Below are 18,345 nucleotides of genomic sequence, written 5' to 3' on the forward strand. Positions count from 1 at the left end.
CTAATCCTCTGGTGGAGGTGGAGTACCAGGAGCGCTGGGAGAGAGTGGCCACACTCACACTTCAAAGCGCTGCTGCACATGTGTCACCTGACTTATGAGGAGCAAAAGATGTTTTGCTCTCCCCTCACCTCATGTGAAGGGCCCTACCCACTTCACAGGTCATTTTGATCAATTTCACCATCATAGGATTTTGAAAATCATGAATTTCATGATTTCAGATATTTAAATCTGAATTTTCATGGTGTTGTAATTGTAGGAGTCTTGACCCAAAAGGGGGGGATTGGGGGGGTGTCACAAGGTTATTTTAAGAGGGTCGTGGCCACTCTTATTTCTGTGCTGCGAGCGGCGGCTGCTGGCCAGGAGCCCAGCTCTGAAGGCAGAGTCGCCACCAGCAGCAGCAGTGCGGAAGTAAGGATGGCATGGTGTAGTATTGCCACCCTTACTTTTGTGCTGCTGCCTTCGCAGCTGGGCCCTTGGCCAGCAGCCACCACTCTTCAGCCTCACGGCTCTGAAGGCAGGATCACAGAAGTAAGGGTGGCATGGTATGGTATTGCCACCCTTATTTCTGTGCTGCTGTTGGCAGGGTGCTGCCTTCAGAACTGGGCATCCAGTTAGCAACCGCTGCTCTCTGGCCACCCAGTTCTCAAGGCAGTGCAGAAGTAAGGGTGGCAATACTGCAATCCCCCTACAATATCCTTGCAACCTCCTTTTGGGTCAGGACCCCCACTTTCAGAAACCCTGGTCTGCACCATGAAATCTGTATAGTACAGGGTAAAAGCACACAAAAGGCTCCTTTTTTTTTTTTCTGCCGTGAATTTGGTAGGGCCCTACTCATGTGCCTCCTGTAGCCCTTGTGTTCAAGGTCCCTTTGGTAGAACGTTCTCCCGTCCCAGGAGTGCTAATCTCCTGTCTGGCCTCCCTGGCTGCCCTGCCCGCTGCTCAGCTCCCAGGGCATCGGGATGTTTTGGGGAAGGGCTGGTGATCTGCCTCCAAGGGTTACCGCAGAAAGGTGTGACTCTCAAATTGGCTACTCCATTCGCTGCTCCTTATCGCCGACCCTGCTAGTTGGTGTTACACATGCTCTGCACAGGGCAGGAGGTCGTTCCTTCTCTTCTACATTTTGCCTTCTGTGTTTTGTTCAGATCCTACAGGTTAGTCCCTGTGGTTTTGAGGAGCAACTAAGGGTTAATGTGGTTTTTCAGGTGCGGTGGCTGAAGGTCAATGCTGAAGTTGTGGGTTCAAGTCTCATGCAATCTTGCTGAAAGGCTAGCTCCAGTTCACCCAGCTGTAAAACGCTAGTAAAACCCCATTCCTCCTTCCCCCCCATAGCAAGATCCTCGGTTTTCCCCGCATGCCAGGAGCTGTGCGTCACCCGTTTTCCCAATGCCAGGGGATTTGTGTGCCACCCCATTCTTCCCTCCCATTCCATTCCAGGGGCACTCTGTAGGTTAGTGTGTCCATCACAGGAAGTTGTTCCAGAATAGCTGTTCCGGAAGAACTCAATATGGAAATAAGCCCCGAGACATTCAGGGTGTCAATATTTTAAACTCTACTGGGAAGAAAGGCAGAGCCGAGATAGGGGTGGTGTTGGAAGGTGGTGCTAATGGCTGCCATCAACCAGTCTTTGATTTACAGTCAGTTCCAGAGTTGAGTGAAGCTGGTCTACTAATCAGATGCCAGGGGCTTCACGGGTCCCCCATTTTTGGATTTGCATCAAAATCAATAGGGTTTTGTAACCTGGTGCCTAGAACATTCCCGACACTTTGGAATTGATCAGAGACAATGTTCAAGAGACAGACACCAGCACGCTGAGCGTCACACCTGGCTCTGCTCAGCCAGTAAGTGAAACAGTGTCAGGCAGCACTGGAGCTATTCACTGGGCCAGCAGAATGAAAATCGGGGATGGAGGGAAGCGATGATCAGCAGAAGCCCCTACCACCCTCCCAGCAACCAGGGGGCTCTGGGGCCAAGGAGTCTACTCCTTTTCCTGTCCTTCCCTTCCCTATCAATGATGGCACAGCACTGGGCTGCCACCCAGTTTGTGTAGGAAAATCACCTCCCAGCCACTCGGCTTCCACCCACAGCTCTCTTAGATACTTCTCTGGCTCTCACTGCCATAGACTTGGGAGTCCCTCGCACGCCTAGGGGTCGTGCAGTGCTACTGTCCTTACTGTAAGGCAGAGAGGATGACAGTCTGTCCAAGGGCACGCGGGGAGTCTGTGGCAGAGCAGAAACTGAACCCAGGTCTTTTGAGTCCCAGGCTAGGGCCAAACCACGCAGCCACCCTTTCTTTCAAGGGCCTAGCTTCTGCCCTGTGCATTGCTCCCGACAGTACAGCTCTCTTCAGTCCTCTGGCTATTAGGGCTGGTAAATTTTATAAGTTCTGTGCATGGGGCAAAGAGCTAAATGGTGGGTGGGGTGGGAAAGATGGAAAAACTGACACCAGCATTTTACAGCATCCTTGTGGATGCTCACTGAGTCACTGAACTTAGAGCCATGAGTGGTCACTGCTGTCAGACTAAGACACTGATTCCACACCAGACAGACACCTGCCCCCAGCACGGGCCACACTGACAACAACAGAGCCATGCAGGCATGCAGATCTACCTGTACGCTGCTCAGCACAGGACGGGGTGAACTGAGGAGCTGACCTGCTAGAAGAGACAAGTGGACGAAGCAGGGCAGAGAACGGAGGGGAAGGAAAAACAGACTGGCTGAGACATTGGAAGCCATTCAGGAGAAGGTTTAACGAAAGCTGGAGAGATGCAGTAAGTTACATTTTTAAAATAGGAGAGTGGGTTGAAAGTACTCTCAAGTAAACACAGCACCCAGCTGTATTCAGACTCTCTCCCAAGTGAAACTTCTTGGTTTCACTGCTGCCCGCAGGGTTTCCAAAAGCAGCAGTGAAACCTGACAAGACTAATCCGCTGTCACTACTGCAGCGGGGCAAAGCTCCTGCATAGCAGCAGCAGCCACCGCACTGGAACTGGCAGCCTTGGGAAGACAGTGCTGCATCAGTGTGCATCTGGGCCACGTCTTCACGGCCAAAAAGCAACTCCCTAGTGAAAGCCTGGAGTCTGCAGAAGTTAAGGGCATTTGCCTGGGAAAGATTCCTACTCAGTTACACCTAACTTGGCCCGTAGGATCTCTGCTCCTGATGGTCTCTCAAAGCCCAAGCCAGAGGCTCTTTGTAATTTCTTTTCTGAACAGCTTGGCAGGTTCGAAAGCAGTTTGCTAGGCTGGGGGGCGGGCGGGGGGAAGAGGAGATCTTTTCCATTGCAAAAAGCACATTTTATGCAGAAATCATTCAAACAAAAAATAGGCCCCACCCACCAGGCCATTTGTACGGTCACTTCGCACAGTGCAACCGCACGTAATAGCTTAAAACCGTCCAGGCAACACAGCAGCAGTTAGAGGAGACAGAACAAGAACTCGTTTCAGAGTAATAGTCATGTTAGTCTGTATTCACAAAAGGAAAAGAGTACTTGTGGCACCTTAGAGACTAACAAATTTATTTGAGCATAAGCTTTCATGAGCTACAGCTCACTTCATCAATGTTGGTTCTTCACACCACTGAGGGATGATACTATGTTGATCTACATTTTAAGCGTAGATCAAGCCTCAGAGTGATGTTCTACCCCAGAGCCTCTAAAGCAGCTCCTTGCTCCTGCCCAGACCTGCTCTGTGTGCATCTCTGCTTATTTCCCATCAGCGCCTGTGTGGAAGAGCAGGCTGAGCTCCAATTTGTCTCATGAATCAAACTACTGGGTGAATGCAGACTCTGCAATGCTTATTGCTGGTGGTGGCTGGCAGAGATGTATGAAGCAGAAACAAAATAGCTTGATTTTTCTGGCTGCCAGGCTGGGTTTTTGAGGGGAAGCAGTTAGAAGAATCCTGTCCTGATCTGCAAATGGAGCAGCTGCGATATGGAAGACACCAAGGGAGAATAACTAGAGACCTGCCATTTCTAGGTGGATACTTACTGTGGCCCAGGGAGGCTACCTGCACTACGGGGCAACGCACAATCCTGGATGACAGAAAGGTCTGCAAAGGTATAATCGCCCTACGTGGCAGATGGGACCTTCGAGACCTTTAGGACCTTCACACTGCAGCCTTGATAATTAAGGGCAAAACTGATTAAGAGACACAAGGGCTTGTAGACCAAGGGGAAGCATGACTATCAAACAGGAATCCCGATCTGCCTCAGAATTTAGTCTGTTTTCTTTCCTTTGCTATGTAAAACCCCAAGGCTCTTCTTTCTCCACTTTGGTGCTGGAGAACAAGCATCAGCCTTGTCTACACAAGCGACATTTAACATCTTCAGAACCATGTGCTCGCCACGCATACGGACAAGGCCCTTCATGCCCACACACAGACGACCTCCAGGCAGCGGACTGGTGCCAAAGGCCATTTCAGTGCCAATGCAGCTGGAGGTCACTGGAGTAACAGCACAAAGAGTGCCTGCTTTCCTGTGGTACCACAGTACACCTGCAGCTTCTCGAGAGCTCCCTGAACCCACTCCAATGGGATAGAATAGTTCCAGGTTGGCCATGGGGCAAATCTGCCCTTATTGAGTTCCTGTCTGAAGCAATGGGATCTTCCGAACAGTGCTCACAGGGTTCCATTTCCTTGAATCTCTGAGATGGGGTGGGTCAGACACACATTGTTATCATGTTAGTGCAGGACATTTCTCGTAACTTTCCAAGTTGTCCAGAGGATCTCAGCAGAAGCCATTCCTCCTCGCAATTAATTGAATTCACTCTCATCCAGGCTTTTAAGTTCTCTGCCTGGAAACTGATCTGGTTATTGCATGTTCTAGGCAATGGGAAGTGCAGGAAAGGCTGCACGATGAAAGAGCTGGCTCACCCCTCCCTCCCGCCATTTGAAATGGATAGCATCTCGCGCGCGTGGCAGAGAGGGGGAAAGGAGCTAAAATCTCCACCTTGGAACTGACATTCAAACAAAGGAGGGTATACTATTTAAGTGAACTATCCAGGCAGGTTCCAGGCTAGATTTTACCTGGATGTGGAGGCATTCACTGCAAAGAGCATAATCAACCTTAACTGAAAACTGACTGAAATGCAAACGCAGCCAAAATCTAGAAATGTACCGTCACCGAAATCCCTGGTTATACAGTCTGGACAGTAACATCATGAGACTCCACGTTTATTCCCTTTATGACTTCAGATCCAACACCCTTCATTTTCAAGAGCACGTGGTGGGGACAGAATCTTTCAAACTGCCAGCACTGCTAACTCAACCTGGGTTTGCGGAGTCCTGGCTGCTCAGAAACAGTCAGAGCTTATGAAGTGAGCTGTAGCTCACGAAAGCTTATGCTCTAATAAATTCATTAGTCTCTAAGGTGCCACAAGTACTCCTTTTCTTTTTGTGAATACAGACTAACACGGCTGCTACTCTGAAACCAGTCAGAGCTTAGCTGACACTTCTGATGAAGTAGAGCAGACTCCAGCTTGTTCTCCCTTGATTTTATCAGCTCCTACCAGGAGAAATACTTTGCATCAGTTAAGGCATCAGGTGTGACTCAGACACAGATGGAAGAGACACACTGGGTAACAAGGAGTTATTTTTTTATAGTCACTTTTCTAACCATAACCTGAAATGCAAACCAAAGTCGCAGGAGTTTTGTTACTCAAAAAGTGAAAGAAAAAATTCAGAGAATAAAGGAAAGAAAATGGCATCATATTCTTTCAGTTCTCCTTCAACACCACCCCCGCCCCGCCCCATCCCCCCAAAAAAGCTTGAAATATAGTTGTAGATGCTCACATACCAGAGTGAAGGACCTACAAAACTCCCCCCTGCAGAGCTGAGCTCCCTGGTCAAAAAGATCCCAAACAACAGTCAGTCAATGAGATCATTTTCTGTCCCATATTTAGATGCTTGAAAATCTTTTGGGCAAGCCCACTGCTAATCAGGCCTGATACTTACACAGGTAATCTCATTAGAATCCAGAGGGCTGTGAGAAGGAAGGCTGAATGATATTTTTAAGAGGCTGTCCAGATGGTGAATTACATGTTGTGAGGCAGAAAGCAAGAGAATTTAATGCAGCACTAAGTGTTATTGTATCTATATCAGTATTTCTCAAGGGCCAGTCCCTGAGATCTTCCTGACACCATTTAGGAAGGCAGCAAGCTGGGCTCTGGTATCGAAAAGGTTGAGATACACGGCTCTATACCATTCAGAAACTAAACTCCATGGAGTTCCTCTGATGGGAGATTTACAGAACACATGGGGATGGCTTACAAAATTAGAGAAGCTGAATCAACATTTCTAAGCAGTCCACTCAGAGAAGCCCCCATCCGTCACCCTCCCCTGCTGCATTTACACCACCCAAGCTCCCACAGTGGCATCCCAACCAGTTGTGGTCCAGCCTGTACAGACAGCACAAGGCAGTAGTGCAAGCTTCCCCATCCCCACAGGGACAGCAGCTACGCCCACAACAGCTGCTCATTGTGCTGCTGCATGCGGTGATTCTACATTGTGCACTGATGCCCACTTGGGAGGGCACCATGTGACCCATGTCAGGTGTGAATCCAAGGTCTCTAGAGAAGAACATGACTATTGTGCTTCCTGCTACAACTTCCACTTCTGGACCACTCTACAACCTAAATAATGTCAAAATACTTCTTGACCTATACTGATAAGAGACACCACCGAAATGCAGCCACTTCAGGTGTGGAGAGCGGCAGTCACCTGGCACACAGCACAATAGTGCCAAGGACCAAGGCTACAACGGTCTACAGGCTTCCTACAGATGAGAGCACAATCAAGAATAGGGCTTGTTTTATTTCTATGAACTTTATTTTTAAAACTAAACAGTGATCAGAGAAAATATTAAACTACATTCACTCTCTAGAAAAGTAAACCATTCAGCCTTATCACAGACTCTTTGAAACAGGCTCAGTTGATATTTTACAGCACTGATACACCAGCAAATCAGAGATAAACCAGTTCCCCCCCTTCCTACCCTTAAAAAAACCAAACAGTCAGCACTATTGCTAATAATAAAGTTAGACCTGGATTTTTTCAGTCTTGTAGCAAAATCACAAAGGCCCTTTGACAGAGAATGGGGCACTGAAGAGAGAGAGAACTCCCCAAATTGTTTTGCAAGCGCATTTATCAAATAGTTGCGTGACAGGTGGTATATTAAGGCTGAATTTCAAAATACTTCTCTCCACCCCAATTTGTTGTTTGATGGCATGAATTGTGGGCAGCCCAAGTAACTAGATAAATGAATTGTGTGCATGTTAGTCTAATACGAGCATGAGAAATCACAAAGCACATTCATTACCAACAATGAAACCGCTCAGATGGGGTTCTGGAATTTTTCATTTTCTTCCTCTTTGGTCTTTTCTCTTTCAGGGTCCTTTGATTGTGGGGGAAGAGTGTTTGGGTGAGTCTTCAAGGCGTGTCTTCACTATCAATATATGTATGGACTCTGCTTTCTAACTTCATCGCCAGTCAAAACAAGTTTTAAACTTCCCAAACACCTTTGTGAAGTCTAGTCTGGACACCCCTGATGTCTGTTCCACACAGCAAACGTTTGACATTTGTTAGGTTATGCCCACACTATCGCTGTAGTGTAGACACGTTTTACATCAATGGAAGGGTTTTGCTGTCAATGTCGTTAATCCACTGCTCTGACAGCCGATAGCTACGTCCACAGAAGAATCCTTCTGTCCACCTAGCCACGTCTACCCCAGGGGTCAGGCTGAGCTAACTATGGCACTCAGGGTGCAAAATTTTTCACAACCCTGAAAGATATACCTAAGTCGACTTGAGTTTTAGGTGTAGACCAGGACTTCATCTGTTAATTGTCATGTGCTAATTCTAGGGAAGACAAGGTAATTATAGCTTCCCCATGTGAGGGTTTAAACAATAACTTGCATTATCTACACTAGGATGCTAAAATAGGTTAGAAATAGACTTTCTTCCCTAATGAATATAGGACCTGAGAGTTTAAAACTCAGTTTGACTGGGAAATACAGTTAGGAAACACAAAGCAGAATCAGCAGTCGTGATCAATCCCTGCTTCTCATTTCTGCTTGGATCTGCTCTTACAAACCAAATCATGTCAGAGAAGAAGGAAATTACAGCTTCCAAGCCCAGAGCAGAGCTAATCCTATTCAATTAAGATGCAGTGCCCCACCCATGAGGCAAATGAAATATTACAGCAAGGCTGTGTCGACACAAGAAAGCTTCTTCAATGTTTCCAGTCTGACCTTTTATTAGCTGTGGTTTCTTCACAAGTGATATTGCCTAATAAAAGCTGCTGACAAAGAGAGACTGCTCTTCAGCTCATAGTATACCAACTACCTAATGGGGTCAAGGATATGAAAAACATAAAAAGTCTCTCAACTGAAGCTCAGATTTGCCCAGCACAAGCCAGGAACCGCTGGAAAAATGTGATCATACATGTGACTGTCAGCTCCAGTGTGTAAACTAAAATGCACACACAGTGGGTTTAATGGGGGGGTGAGGGGGTGTCTCTCCTTTAAGCTATCCACATCACTTAAGTTTTCTGTATCCTACTGTGGACAGCAATAAGATGATGGTGGAGAACAGAGCCCTAACATGGGTGCCATAAGCAGCCTTATACCTGGGACACTACAATTGCACTTCACACTAGAACCGTTAAAACCAGCCTGCCCTACTCCATACACAGATCCACAATATGAAACAGCAAAACAGAATGATTCAATCCATGAACCGGCTTCCTCAAGCTGTTATTTAGGTACCAAAATAGCAAAGGCAGGATCAAATCTCCAGCATAAATATTCCATTAAAAGAACAAGTTATTACAAAACCCCAATAGAATAGCAAAATGAGGCCCTCACCCTTGTTTCCCTGATCTATGTGAGTAAATGAGGCCCAAGGAGTTAGTCAGCATCATTCTTCACAGGGGAAAAAAAATCCTGGTTCACACTGATCAGGAAAACCACGCTAAAATCCTGATTAATCCTTGACTGTAGGTACGTGTGCACAGGGCCTAAAAAATTATAAAGTTCCAAATACGGGTCCTGAAGACACTGTCTTTCTTACCCTGGAATTAGTTAACAGCCCAAGTACTAGAATAAAACCTTGGAATGAAACTTTGATAAAGTATTCCTATTCTATCTACAGAGCCAAGGGATGTGCTTACTAACATGGAGAGAGGAGGAGCCGGTATATCAGAAAAGGTTTCAGGAAAGGGACACTGAGGAGTCGGTCTCTGTGCAGATAATAAGCACCCTTGCCAGTGTGGAAGAAAAACGCAGTCTTCACTCTTAGGTTGTTTGCAACAAGTCAGAGACAGTTTATTCTCAAGCAATTGCAAGGAGGAGTGCGCGCACTGACAGGGATTCACCCCTTCTAGGCAGTTCTCCGCCAGATAAACAATTAGGGCAAGCATTTATACCTTTTGTTGCATACAATAATGATCAACAGCCACGTCTTGTTTATACATATTCCTTCCTGATATCTTACTTTTCTCAGCAGTTCCTGCTACAGTCTGTGTTCTATTCTTATCTAACACAAGGTCAAAACAGCATCTCTTACAGTTTTCCCACTTGCTTCCCACTCGCCCAGGCCCTCCCTTAAAGTCTCGTGTTATTAGAGTTAAAGTTAGCCTGACTCTTGCTCTATTCTTAAGAAAACTAAGATGTCTGCGTTCAAATTCCCTTTATCTTTTTTTCCTTCCACACCAGTTTGGGGCAGTAGGAAGGAATGCCTCTGAAGATTAGTGCCAGGTAAGCAATACGGAGTTACTCAATTTGGGAACATCCTGCTCTACTGCAAAGACAGGATCCACCTACAACCAGTGTCTTGTCTGGAGCATGGATCTATCCTCTCTTTTCTTGCTATAGGTGCTCTATGTTCTTACAGCACTGATGGTTTTGCTGCCCCTAGACACATACATATTTTACAAAACCCTTGATCCTTTTGATTTCTCGGTGTTTACAAAACTTCTGTTTTACACTGTAACCACTTTACATAATATTTGAATTGGTTCTTTAACACCTTCCAGCATGCAGAATGCAAAGCACCTGGCAAGTTATATTAGATGCAAGTCACTGCACCCTACATTTACGTGGAACCTTTCACTTATATTGACATAATATGCATTACATGATATGTACTTGCTGTGCACAGGAGTCACTTCAGCCACCACTGGAGCTGCAACAGTACGCAGCAAACATGGCATCAGTTTGGGAGTTAAAACCTCAGATCAAAACTGCAGGTGGACTCAGGGGGGACAAATGTACTTACCGTAGCTGAAACCTGGCCAGAGCCCTAGGTTTAACTCCGGTGCAAAGCACCCCAGGATCATTAATGACCATGACTGCTCAGGACCCCAGCTGTATGTTTTATCTATGTTTTCCTGTGGTGAAGGTTCTCATGCTCAACCTCCCTTTCCTGTGCCCTCCAGCAGGTGCCTCTCCCAGGCACCACAGCGAATGGTGGCAGTACCCAGGCACCAGCAGGGGCAACACCACTAGCCCTCATACTAGGGCACTAGCATCACCAGCAGCTCCCTAGCCACAGATGACTCCCACTCCGGGTCCACACGGCACTACTCCCTGCAGGCTGCCCAGGAGAGGTCTCCCATCCACGCCCTGCTAAGGCCTGACCCTGCTCAGCTTGCGAGACATGCTGCCGCAGCCCATAGGCCCCTCCCCTTTTGACTGGCAAAGACGTTAGCCATTCACAGTGCGGAATACCACCCTGCAGCCAATCAGGAGGCGCGAGTGGCGGAGCTAGGCGCACTTCCCGGCCGCAGCCTCCCTCAATGGGACGGGCCGGCTCCGCGCTGTGGGGCCGCTGGGGCCCCTCTTACCCCCGGTTGTAGCTGTGCTCTTCCTCGTTCTCGCAATCGCTGCAGTGCTCGTGATCATTCTCCTCCCAGGACGATCGCTGGGGCCTCGACGGCGGCCGCTTCACTGCTGTCTCACTGTCGTCCGCCATCTTGAAACGGGGCCTCGCCGGCTGCCGCGCCCCCACAGCTAGGCGCGCCACGATTGGGCGGTGCCGCGTGGAGCATGCTGGAATTTGTAGTCTGCAATGAGATGAAGGCGGAAGAGCCTGTTAAAGCGAAGGGGACTACAATTCCCGTAATCCTTTGGGAGGAGGCTGCCGCGGTAGATAAGCCTGTTCATGACCACGGGCATGCTGGGATGTGTAGTATTTTTTTCTTAGTAGTCCCTTCTTGAACAAAAAGAAAAGGAGGACTTGTGGCACCTTAGAGACTAACAAAGTTATTTGAGCATAAGCTTTCGTGAGCTACAGCTCACTTCATCGGATGCATTCTCACAGACTAACACGGCTGCTAATCTGAAACCTGTCATTCTTGAACAAAGGGGCTAGGAATTGTGACCTTAAATTGGCCTTGACTGCTATGTGCAGAACCTATCCATTTTTGACCAATAATGAGGCTTAAAACTATGAAGGTTTAAACACAGGTAACGGGATCTCAGAGCCTCCGAGGGGAACAGAAGTACTACATTGTGCAGTGGGCCAGGTGGATTATGGGAGGTCTCAATGGTCAAGAAGGAAACTCAGTCCCACCACCATGTACTGCATTGCACTGGGCCTTCTTAAGCTTTCCAGACAGGATCCTGTTTTTCCTGAGTTCTCTGAAGAACCTCAGGATGCTGTGCAATGAATGGGGAAGTACATTATGGGAGGGGAGATGGTTCACCTTTCTCAAAAGCATCAGGAATTGCCAACTGGACACTAGACTAGTTGGAGAAATTATTTAAACTGGTGTAGTAAAAGATCGACTATCAGACTAAGACTGCTTTCTGCAGTTAGCTGGAGGTGAGGTATTGGACTAGTATCGGAACTACCTCAGCCGCAACCCACCTGAGAAGGTTTTCAATATGAGGATGCAATCTCCTACTTCAGGTTTTCAGTTGTTGAGGGGACCTATTCAGAGGTAGAAGGAGAAATCTGATTAGGAAATATTTGTGGCATCACTTCTGACATGCCCTTAATATGGAAAACCTTGTATCATGTATGGTATAAAGATATCTACTTTGGTTGTGTCATGTATGTAAGCTGCATGCTTATTTGTCCCCAAACAGATGGACACAGGCAACACATAGTCTTGTGCCTGTAAGGATCCAATATTGCATTTTTCTTCTTTCAGGGAAGCTCTGGCAAATTGCGGCTTGCACAGATGGCCACAGCACACTTGTGCACTGAGCAGACAGACTGCAGTCATCACGCCTGCCCTGTGTTCTTTTTGCTGGCTAGGTATAAAGTAACAGATTAGTTTTTAAAAAAAGGAGTACTTGTGGCACCTTAGAGACTATCAAATTTATTTGAGCATAAGCTTTAGTGAGCTACAGCTCACTTCATTGGATGCATTCGGTGGAAAATACAGTGGGGAGATTTATATACACAGAGAACATGAAACAATGGGTATTATACACACTGTAAGGAGAGTGATCACTTAAGATGAGCTATTACCAGCAGGGCAGGGGAGAGAAGAAAACCTTTCATGGTGACAAGCAAGGTGGGCCATTTCCAGCAGTTGACAAGAACGTCTGAGGAACAGTGGGGGGTGGGATGGGGGGGGAAATAACATGGGAAAATAGTTTTACTTTGTGTAATGACCCAGGTTAGTTTAAAAAAAAGGAGGACTTGTGGCACCTTAGAGACTAACAAATTTATTTGAGCAGAAGCTTTCGTGAGCTACAGCTCACTTCATCGGATGCATTCAGTGGAAAATACAGTGGGGAGATTTATATACACACACAGAGAACATGAAACTGTATTTTCCAGCGAATGCATCCGATGAAGTGAGCTGCAGCTCACGAAAGCTTCTGCTCAAATAAATGTGTTAGTCTCTAAGGTGCCACAAGTCCTCCTTTTCTTTTTGCGGATACAGACTAACACGGCCGCTACTCTGAAACCGGAGACTAGTTTTAAAACCCTCTCTCCTGCAATCACATCCAGGTAGACAGACCCCTGCATCCCTGGGCCGCGAGGCTCCGCAGAGGTCCAGGTCCCTGTGGATCCAAGCACAGAGCAGGGCCTGCTTGTTGTTTAAAACCGACACGCTGTCGGTCCCGGCTACACCCACAACCCCCCTCTTTGAGCCATGCCCGCGACTCCCTCCGCGTCCTCCACACAGCCCTCCTCGCGCCCCCGCCCTGGCCGCCGCGGGGCGGGGCGGGGCGGGCCGAGTAAGAGCCGCGACGATTGGCTGAGCGGGCAGAGCCGGGTTCCTCTCCGCCAATGGAAGGGCAGGGCAGGGCAGGGCGGGGCTGAAGCGGGGCCCAGGCTCCGGGAGCGGACGGGCGAGGGAAGCTGAGGTGGGGGCCGCGCCGCGGATCCCGCTCCCGACACGTGACCGCTCGGCCGGGCGCCCTTCCGCCGTGGGGGGCGGTCACCCCGCGGCACGGGCAGGCCGCTCCCCCCCGGCCCGCTCCTCAGGGCGCGGCTCTGCCCTCCGCCGTCGCGCGGGCCGCATCATGGCCCGGGCGCGTTTCCGGGGGGGCTGTCCCGGGAGCTGGCCGGGCCCCAGACCCGGCCTGGCCGCGACGTGCCGTGTCCCAGGGGCCGGACTGCGGGCGTGTCCCGTGGAGCGACCGCTCGGCGCCGCGGCTCCTAACGCCCCTTGGCTCCCGCCCCGGAGAGCAGCTGGCGTGGCGCCCGAGCCGCCGGGGGGGCCGTCTGGCCCAGGGCCCCCCCTTGGTGTCTGAAACGGTTCGCCTCGCCGGCGCTGGGGCAGTCCCTGCGCAGCCTGTTGGCAGGTTTTTCAAGATGGGGGGGGGCGGAACTGGGAGGCCAGCACCCCCCAACGGCAGTCTAGAGGGGAGTGGATCTCTGTCTTGTCCCCCCAATATCTTGTAGCGGTGAGGGCAGGCCCTGGCTGTGTCAAAGAATCATAGAATATCAGGGTTGGAAGGGACCCCAGAAGGTCATCTAGTCCAACCCCCTGCTCAAAGCAGGACCAAGTCCCAGTTAAATCATCCCAGCCAGGGCTTTGTCAAGCCTGACCTTAAAAACCTCTAAGGAAGGAGATTCCACCACCTCCCTAGGTAACGCATTCCAGTGTTTCACCACCCTCTTAGTGAAAAAGTTTTTCCTAATATCCAATCTAAACCTCCCCCATTGCAACTTGAGACCATTACTCCTCGTTCTGTCATCTGCTAGTGGCATGGGGGTGGAGAGCAGGACCATGGTGATGCACAGCGTTGGGCTGGCTATCGGGGAGTGGCCTCCCCCAGTCCCTGCTTCCAGCCACCAAGCGTCCTAGTGGAAATGCCTGGCCCCTGGGAGGGGAGCATATGCACCCCAGCTGCTGGGGGGAGGGGATGGCGAATGCATTGGGGGCAAGCCCCTGGGGTGGGGGATGGGACTGGGCACCAGCTGCCGAGGAACTACCATCAGCATGGAAATAGACATTACTGGGATTCTGCTTCCCACCCTGGTGCCAGCTGCCCCTGCTCGCCTTGAAACTCCCTCTCCTGTTCATTTGTCTCTCCATTCACTGATGCTTCTGCCCTTCCTCCCAGTTCAAGAGTCCGGGTAGACAGTCCCATCAGAATCAGGATGTTCCCTTTTAAAACAATAAAATGGGATGAGTGATATTGAGATGGGCTGGCCTTGAAAAGTTTGAATATTGAGCTGCTCACTAGTTGGGATCAAACATTTTGGTTTGGGCCCATTCCTCGAGCCACAACCATGTCTTGTGTGATAAGGGGCCATGGAATCAATATTCACCAATTCCTAGATTATTTTTTCAGATCAGAAGGGATTATGATTATCCCTTTCTATGATTATGATCCTCTAAACTGACAACCTGAATTAACACAGGCCATGACATCTCACCCAGTAAATTCTGGATGAAGCCCATAAGTTCCATTTGAACTATAGCATATTTTTTTAGAAATATATCAAGTCTACGAGTAAAGACTTGGAGTGATGGAGAATCCACTGCATTCCTAGGTAAGTGATTCCAATGACTAACCACCTTTGGCCCCACAGGATGCCAACATTTTTATGGCTGACTTAGAACAACGCTTCCTCAGCTCTCGTCTCCTAATGCCCCTACTCTACTTGTGCTACATTGATGACATCTTCATCATCTGACCCATGGAAAAGAAGCCCTTGAGGAATTCCACCAGGATTTCAACAATTTCCATCCCACCATCAACCTCAGCCTGGACCAGTCCACACAAGAGATCCACTTCCTGGACACTACGGTGCTAATAAGCGATGGTCACATAAACACCACCCTATATCGGAAACCTACTGACCGCTATTCCTACCTACATGCCTCTAGCTTTCATCAGGACCTCACCACATGATCCATTATCTACAGCCAAGCTCTACGATATAACCACATTTGCTCCAACCCCTCAGACAGAGACAAGCACCTACAAGATCTCTATCATGCATTCCTACAACTACAATACCCACCTGCTGAAGTGAAGAAACAGATTGACAGAGCCAGAAGAGTACCCAGAAGTCACCTACTACAGGACAGGCCCAACAAAGAAAATAACAGAACGCCACTAGCCATCACCTTCAGCCCCCAACTAAAACCTCTCCAGCGCATCATCAAGGATCTACAACCTATCCTGAAGGACGACCCATCACTCTCACAGATCTTGGGAGACGGACCAGTCCTTGCTTACAGACAGCCCCCTAACCTGAAGCAAATACTCACCAGCAACCACACAACAGAACCACTAACCCAGGAACCTGTCCTTGCAACAAAGCCCGTTGTCAACTCTGTCCACATATCTATTCAGGGGACACCATCGTAGGGCCTAATCACATCAGCCGCACTATCAGAGGCTTGTTCACCTGCGCATGTACCAATGTGATATAGGCCATCATGTGCCAACAATGCCCCTCTACCATGTACATTGGCCAAACTGGACAGTCTCTACGTAAAAGAATGAATGGACACAAATCAGACGTCAAGAATTATAACATTCAAAAACCAGTCGGAGAACACTTCAATCTCTCTGGTCATTCGATCACAGACCTGAGAGTGGCTATCCTTCAACAAAAAAGCTTCAAAAACAGACTCCAACGAGAGACTGCTGAATTGGAATTAATTTGCAAACTGGATACAATTAACTTAGGCTTGAATAGAGACTGGGAATGGATGAGTCATTACACAAAGTAAAACTTCTTCCCCCCACCCCACCCCACCCCCCACTGTTCCTCAGATATTCCTGTTAACTGCTGGAAATAGCCTACCTTGCTTGTCACCATGAAAGGTTTTCCTCCTTTCCCCCCCTCTGCTGCTGGTGATGGCTTATCTTAAGTGATCACTCTCCTTACAGTGTGTATGATAAACCCATTGTTTCATGTTCTCTCTGTGTGTATATCAATCTCCTCTCTGTTTTTTCCACCAAATGCATCCGATGAAGTGAGCTGTAGCTCACGAAAGCTTATGCTCTAATAAATGTTAGTCTCTAAAGGTGCCACAAGTACTCCTTTTCTTTTTGCAAATACAGACTAACACGGCTGCTACTCTGAAACCCGTTAAAACTGTATGCTTTATATATAGTCTGAATTGCCTAGCTTCAACTTCTGTCCATAGCATCTTGTTATGCTTTTTTCTGGTAGTTTAAAGAGCCATTTACGTTCAGAAATCTCTTCTCCATGGTCATGGTCTCCATTCATAGACCATGATCAAGTAATCTCTTGGATATGCTAAATAGATCGAGCTTTTTTTTAGTCTCTCGCTATAAGGCAGGCTTTCCAGACTTCACATCATTCTAGTAGCTCTCTCCTCAACCTCTTCCAATTTTCAACATCCTCTTTAAAGTGTGGACACAAGCAATGGATACAGCCTTTCAATAAACTCCTCCAAAATGCTGTACAGGGCTGATAACCTGTATTCTCATGCTTAAGTATCCAAGTATTGTGTGTGCCCTCTTAGCTACAGCATTGCACTGGGAGCATCTTTTCAGTGGGTTATGTACCATAACCCCATTTCACTACATTCCAGAGTACAGTCCCCCATCTTATAAGTGTGACCCTCACTCTGTTCCTCAGCATATGACCTTACATTTGACTGTATTAAAACATGCTGTTCATCTGAGCCCACCATTTTACCAAGCAATCCAAATTCATATGTATAACTGATCTGTCCCCATCATTATTTATCAGTCTCCCAATTTTTGTCATTTGTGCCTTTGACTAGCAATGATTTTATAAAAAGAAAAGGAGTACTTATGGCATCTTAGAGACTAACAAATTTATTTGAGCATAAGCTTTCGTGAGCTACAGCTCACTTCATCGAATGTATTTTCCACTGAATACATCCGATGAAGTGAGCTATAGCTCACGAAAGCTTATGCTCAAATAAATTTTAGTCTCTAAGGTGCCACAAGTACTCCTTTCTTTTTGTGAATACAGACTAACACGGCTGTTACTCTGAAACCAATGATTACATATTTTCTTCCAGATAATTAATAAAGATATTCAGATTCCAAGGCTAGAAGGGAGAGTTGTGATCCTCTGACCTCCTGCATAACAAACCAGAGAACTTCCCCAAAATAATTCCTAGAGCAGATCTTTTTAGAAGTATATTGAATAGCATTGGGCTGAGAACAGATCCCTTCTGGACCTTACTAGAAGCACTCTGAAGGGCTTTGATTCCCCACATACAATTTCTTCAATTAACCAGTTTTTAATCCATTTAATATGGCCTATATCAGGGGTTCTCAAACTGGGGGTCATGGCCCCTTAGGGGATCACGAGGTTATTACACAGAGGGGTTGGGAACTGTCAGCCTTCACCCCCAAACCATGCTTTTACCTCCAGCATTTATAATAGTGTTAAATATTTAAAAGGTGTTTTCAATTCATAAGGGTGGTTGCACTCAGAGGCTTGCTGTGTGAAATGGGTCACCAATACAAAAGTTTGAGGAGCACTGGCCTACGTTGTTTTTGTATGGTAAATTTTTAATCAGAACACCAAGCAGGTCCTGGTTTGAGCAGAGGGTTGGACTAGATGACCACCTGAGGTCCCTTCCAACCTTGATATTCTATGATTCAGGACCAAATCAAGCACCTTATGGAAGTCTAAAAGGTAACCGTTAACACAGTCCTCCTGCACTGCCAACCCCTCAGCCCCAGCCCGGAGCCCCTTCCTGCATTCTGAACTCACCATTTCTGGCTCTGCCCCAGAGCCCGCACCCCCAGCTGGAACCCACACCCCAGCCCCCAATTTTGTGAGCATTCATGGCCCGCTGTACAATTTACATACCCCGATGTGGCCCTTGGGCCAAAAAGTTACCCCACCCATGGGGTAAGTGATGACCCAAGGTGCAAGGGAATGGAGAATTAGGCCCTAATGTCCAGATCCAAAGCT

At 47.9% G+C, this 18,345-nt stretch overlaps 2 protein-coding genes across 9 annotated transcripts in view; one reads left to right on the plus strand and one right to left on the minus strand.

Annotated features, from left to right (window-relative positions):
• Positions 1-11,051, minus strand: part of NMT1 (N-myristoyltransferase 1) — a 33,823-nt gene extending 22,772 nt beyond the window's left edge. Inside the window, exon 1 of one of the 2 annotated variants that reach the window (XM_038385459.2) lies at positions 10,835-11,051. In XM_038385459.2, the coding sequence (XP_038241387.1) occupies positions 10,835-10,962 (128 nt within the window). In that variant the 5' untranslated portion in view covers positions 10,963-11,051. Of the gene's footprint in view, positions 1-10,266; positions 10,645-10,834 lie in introns of those variants that run through there. The other variant, XM_038385460.2, reaches the window with a different exon arrangement.
• Positions 1-18,345, plus strand: part of DCAKD (dephospho-CoA kinase domain containing) — a 74,791-nt gene that overhangs the window by 38,100 nt on the left and 18,346 nt on the right. The window contains exons 1-3 of one of the 7 annotated variants that reach the window (XM_043503249.1): positions 13,298-13,328; positions 13,492-13,499; positions 15,455-15,464. The exons of 1 other annotated variant lie outside the window; for it this stretch is intronic. The gene's annotated coding sequence lies outside the window, so the exon portion shown is untranslated. Of the gene's footprint in view, positions 1-13,255; positions 13,329-13,491; positions 13,500-14,140; positions 14,536-15,454; positions 15,465-18,345 lie in introns of those variants that run through there. 5 more of the 7 variants (XM_038385891.2, XM_043503251.1, XM_043503253.1 and 2 more) reach the window with 5 other exon arrangements.

The sequence above is a fragment of the Dermochelys coriacea genome, chromosome 27, assembly GCF_009764565.3.
Source record: "Dermochelys coriacea isolate rDerCor1 chromosome 27, rDerCor1.pri.v4, whole genome shotgun sequence".
NCBI classification, from domain to species: Eukaryota; Metazoa; Chordata; order Testudines; family Dermochelyidae; genus Dermochelys; species Dermochelys coriacea.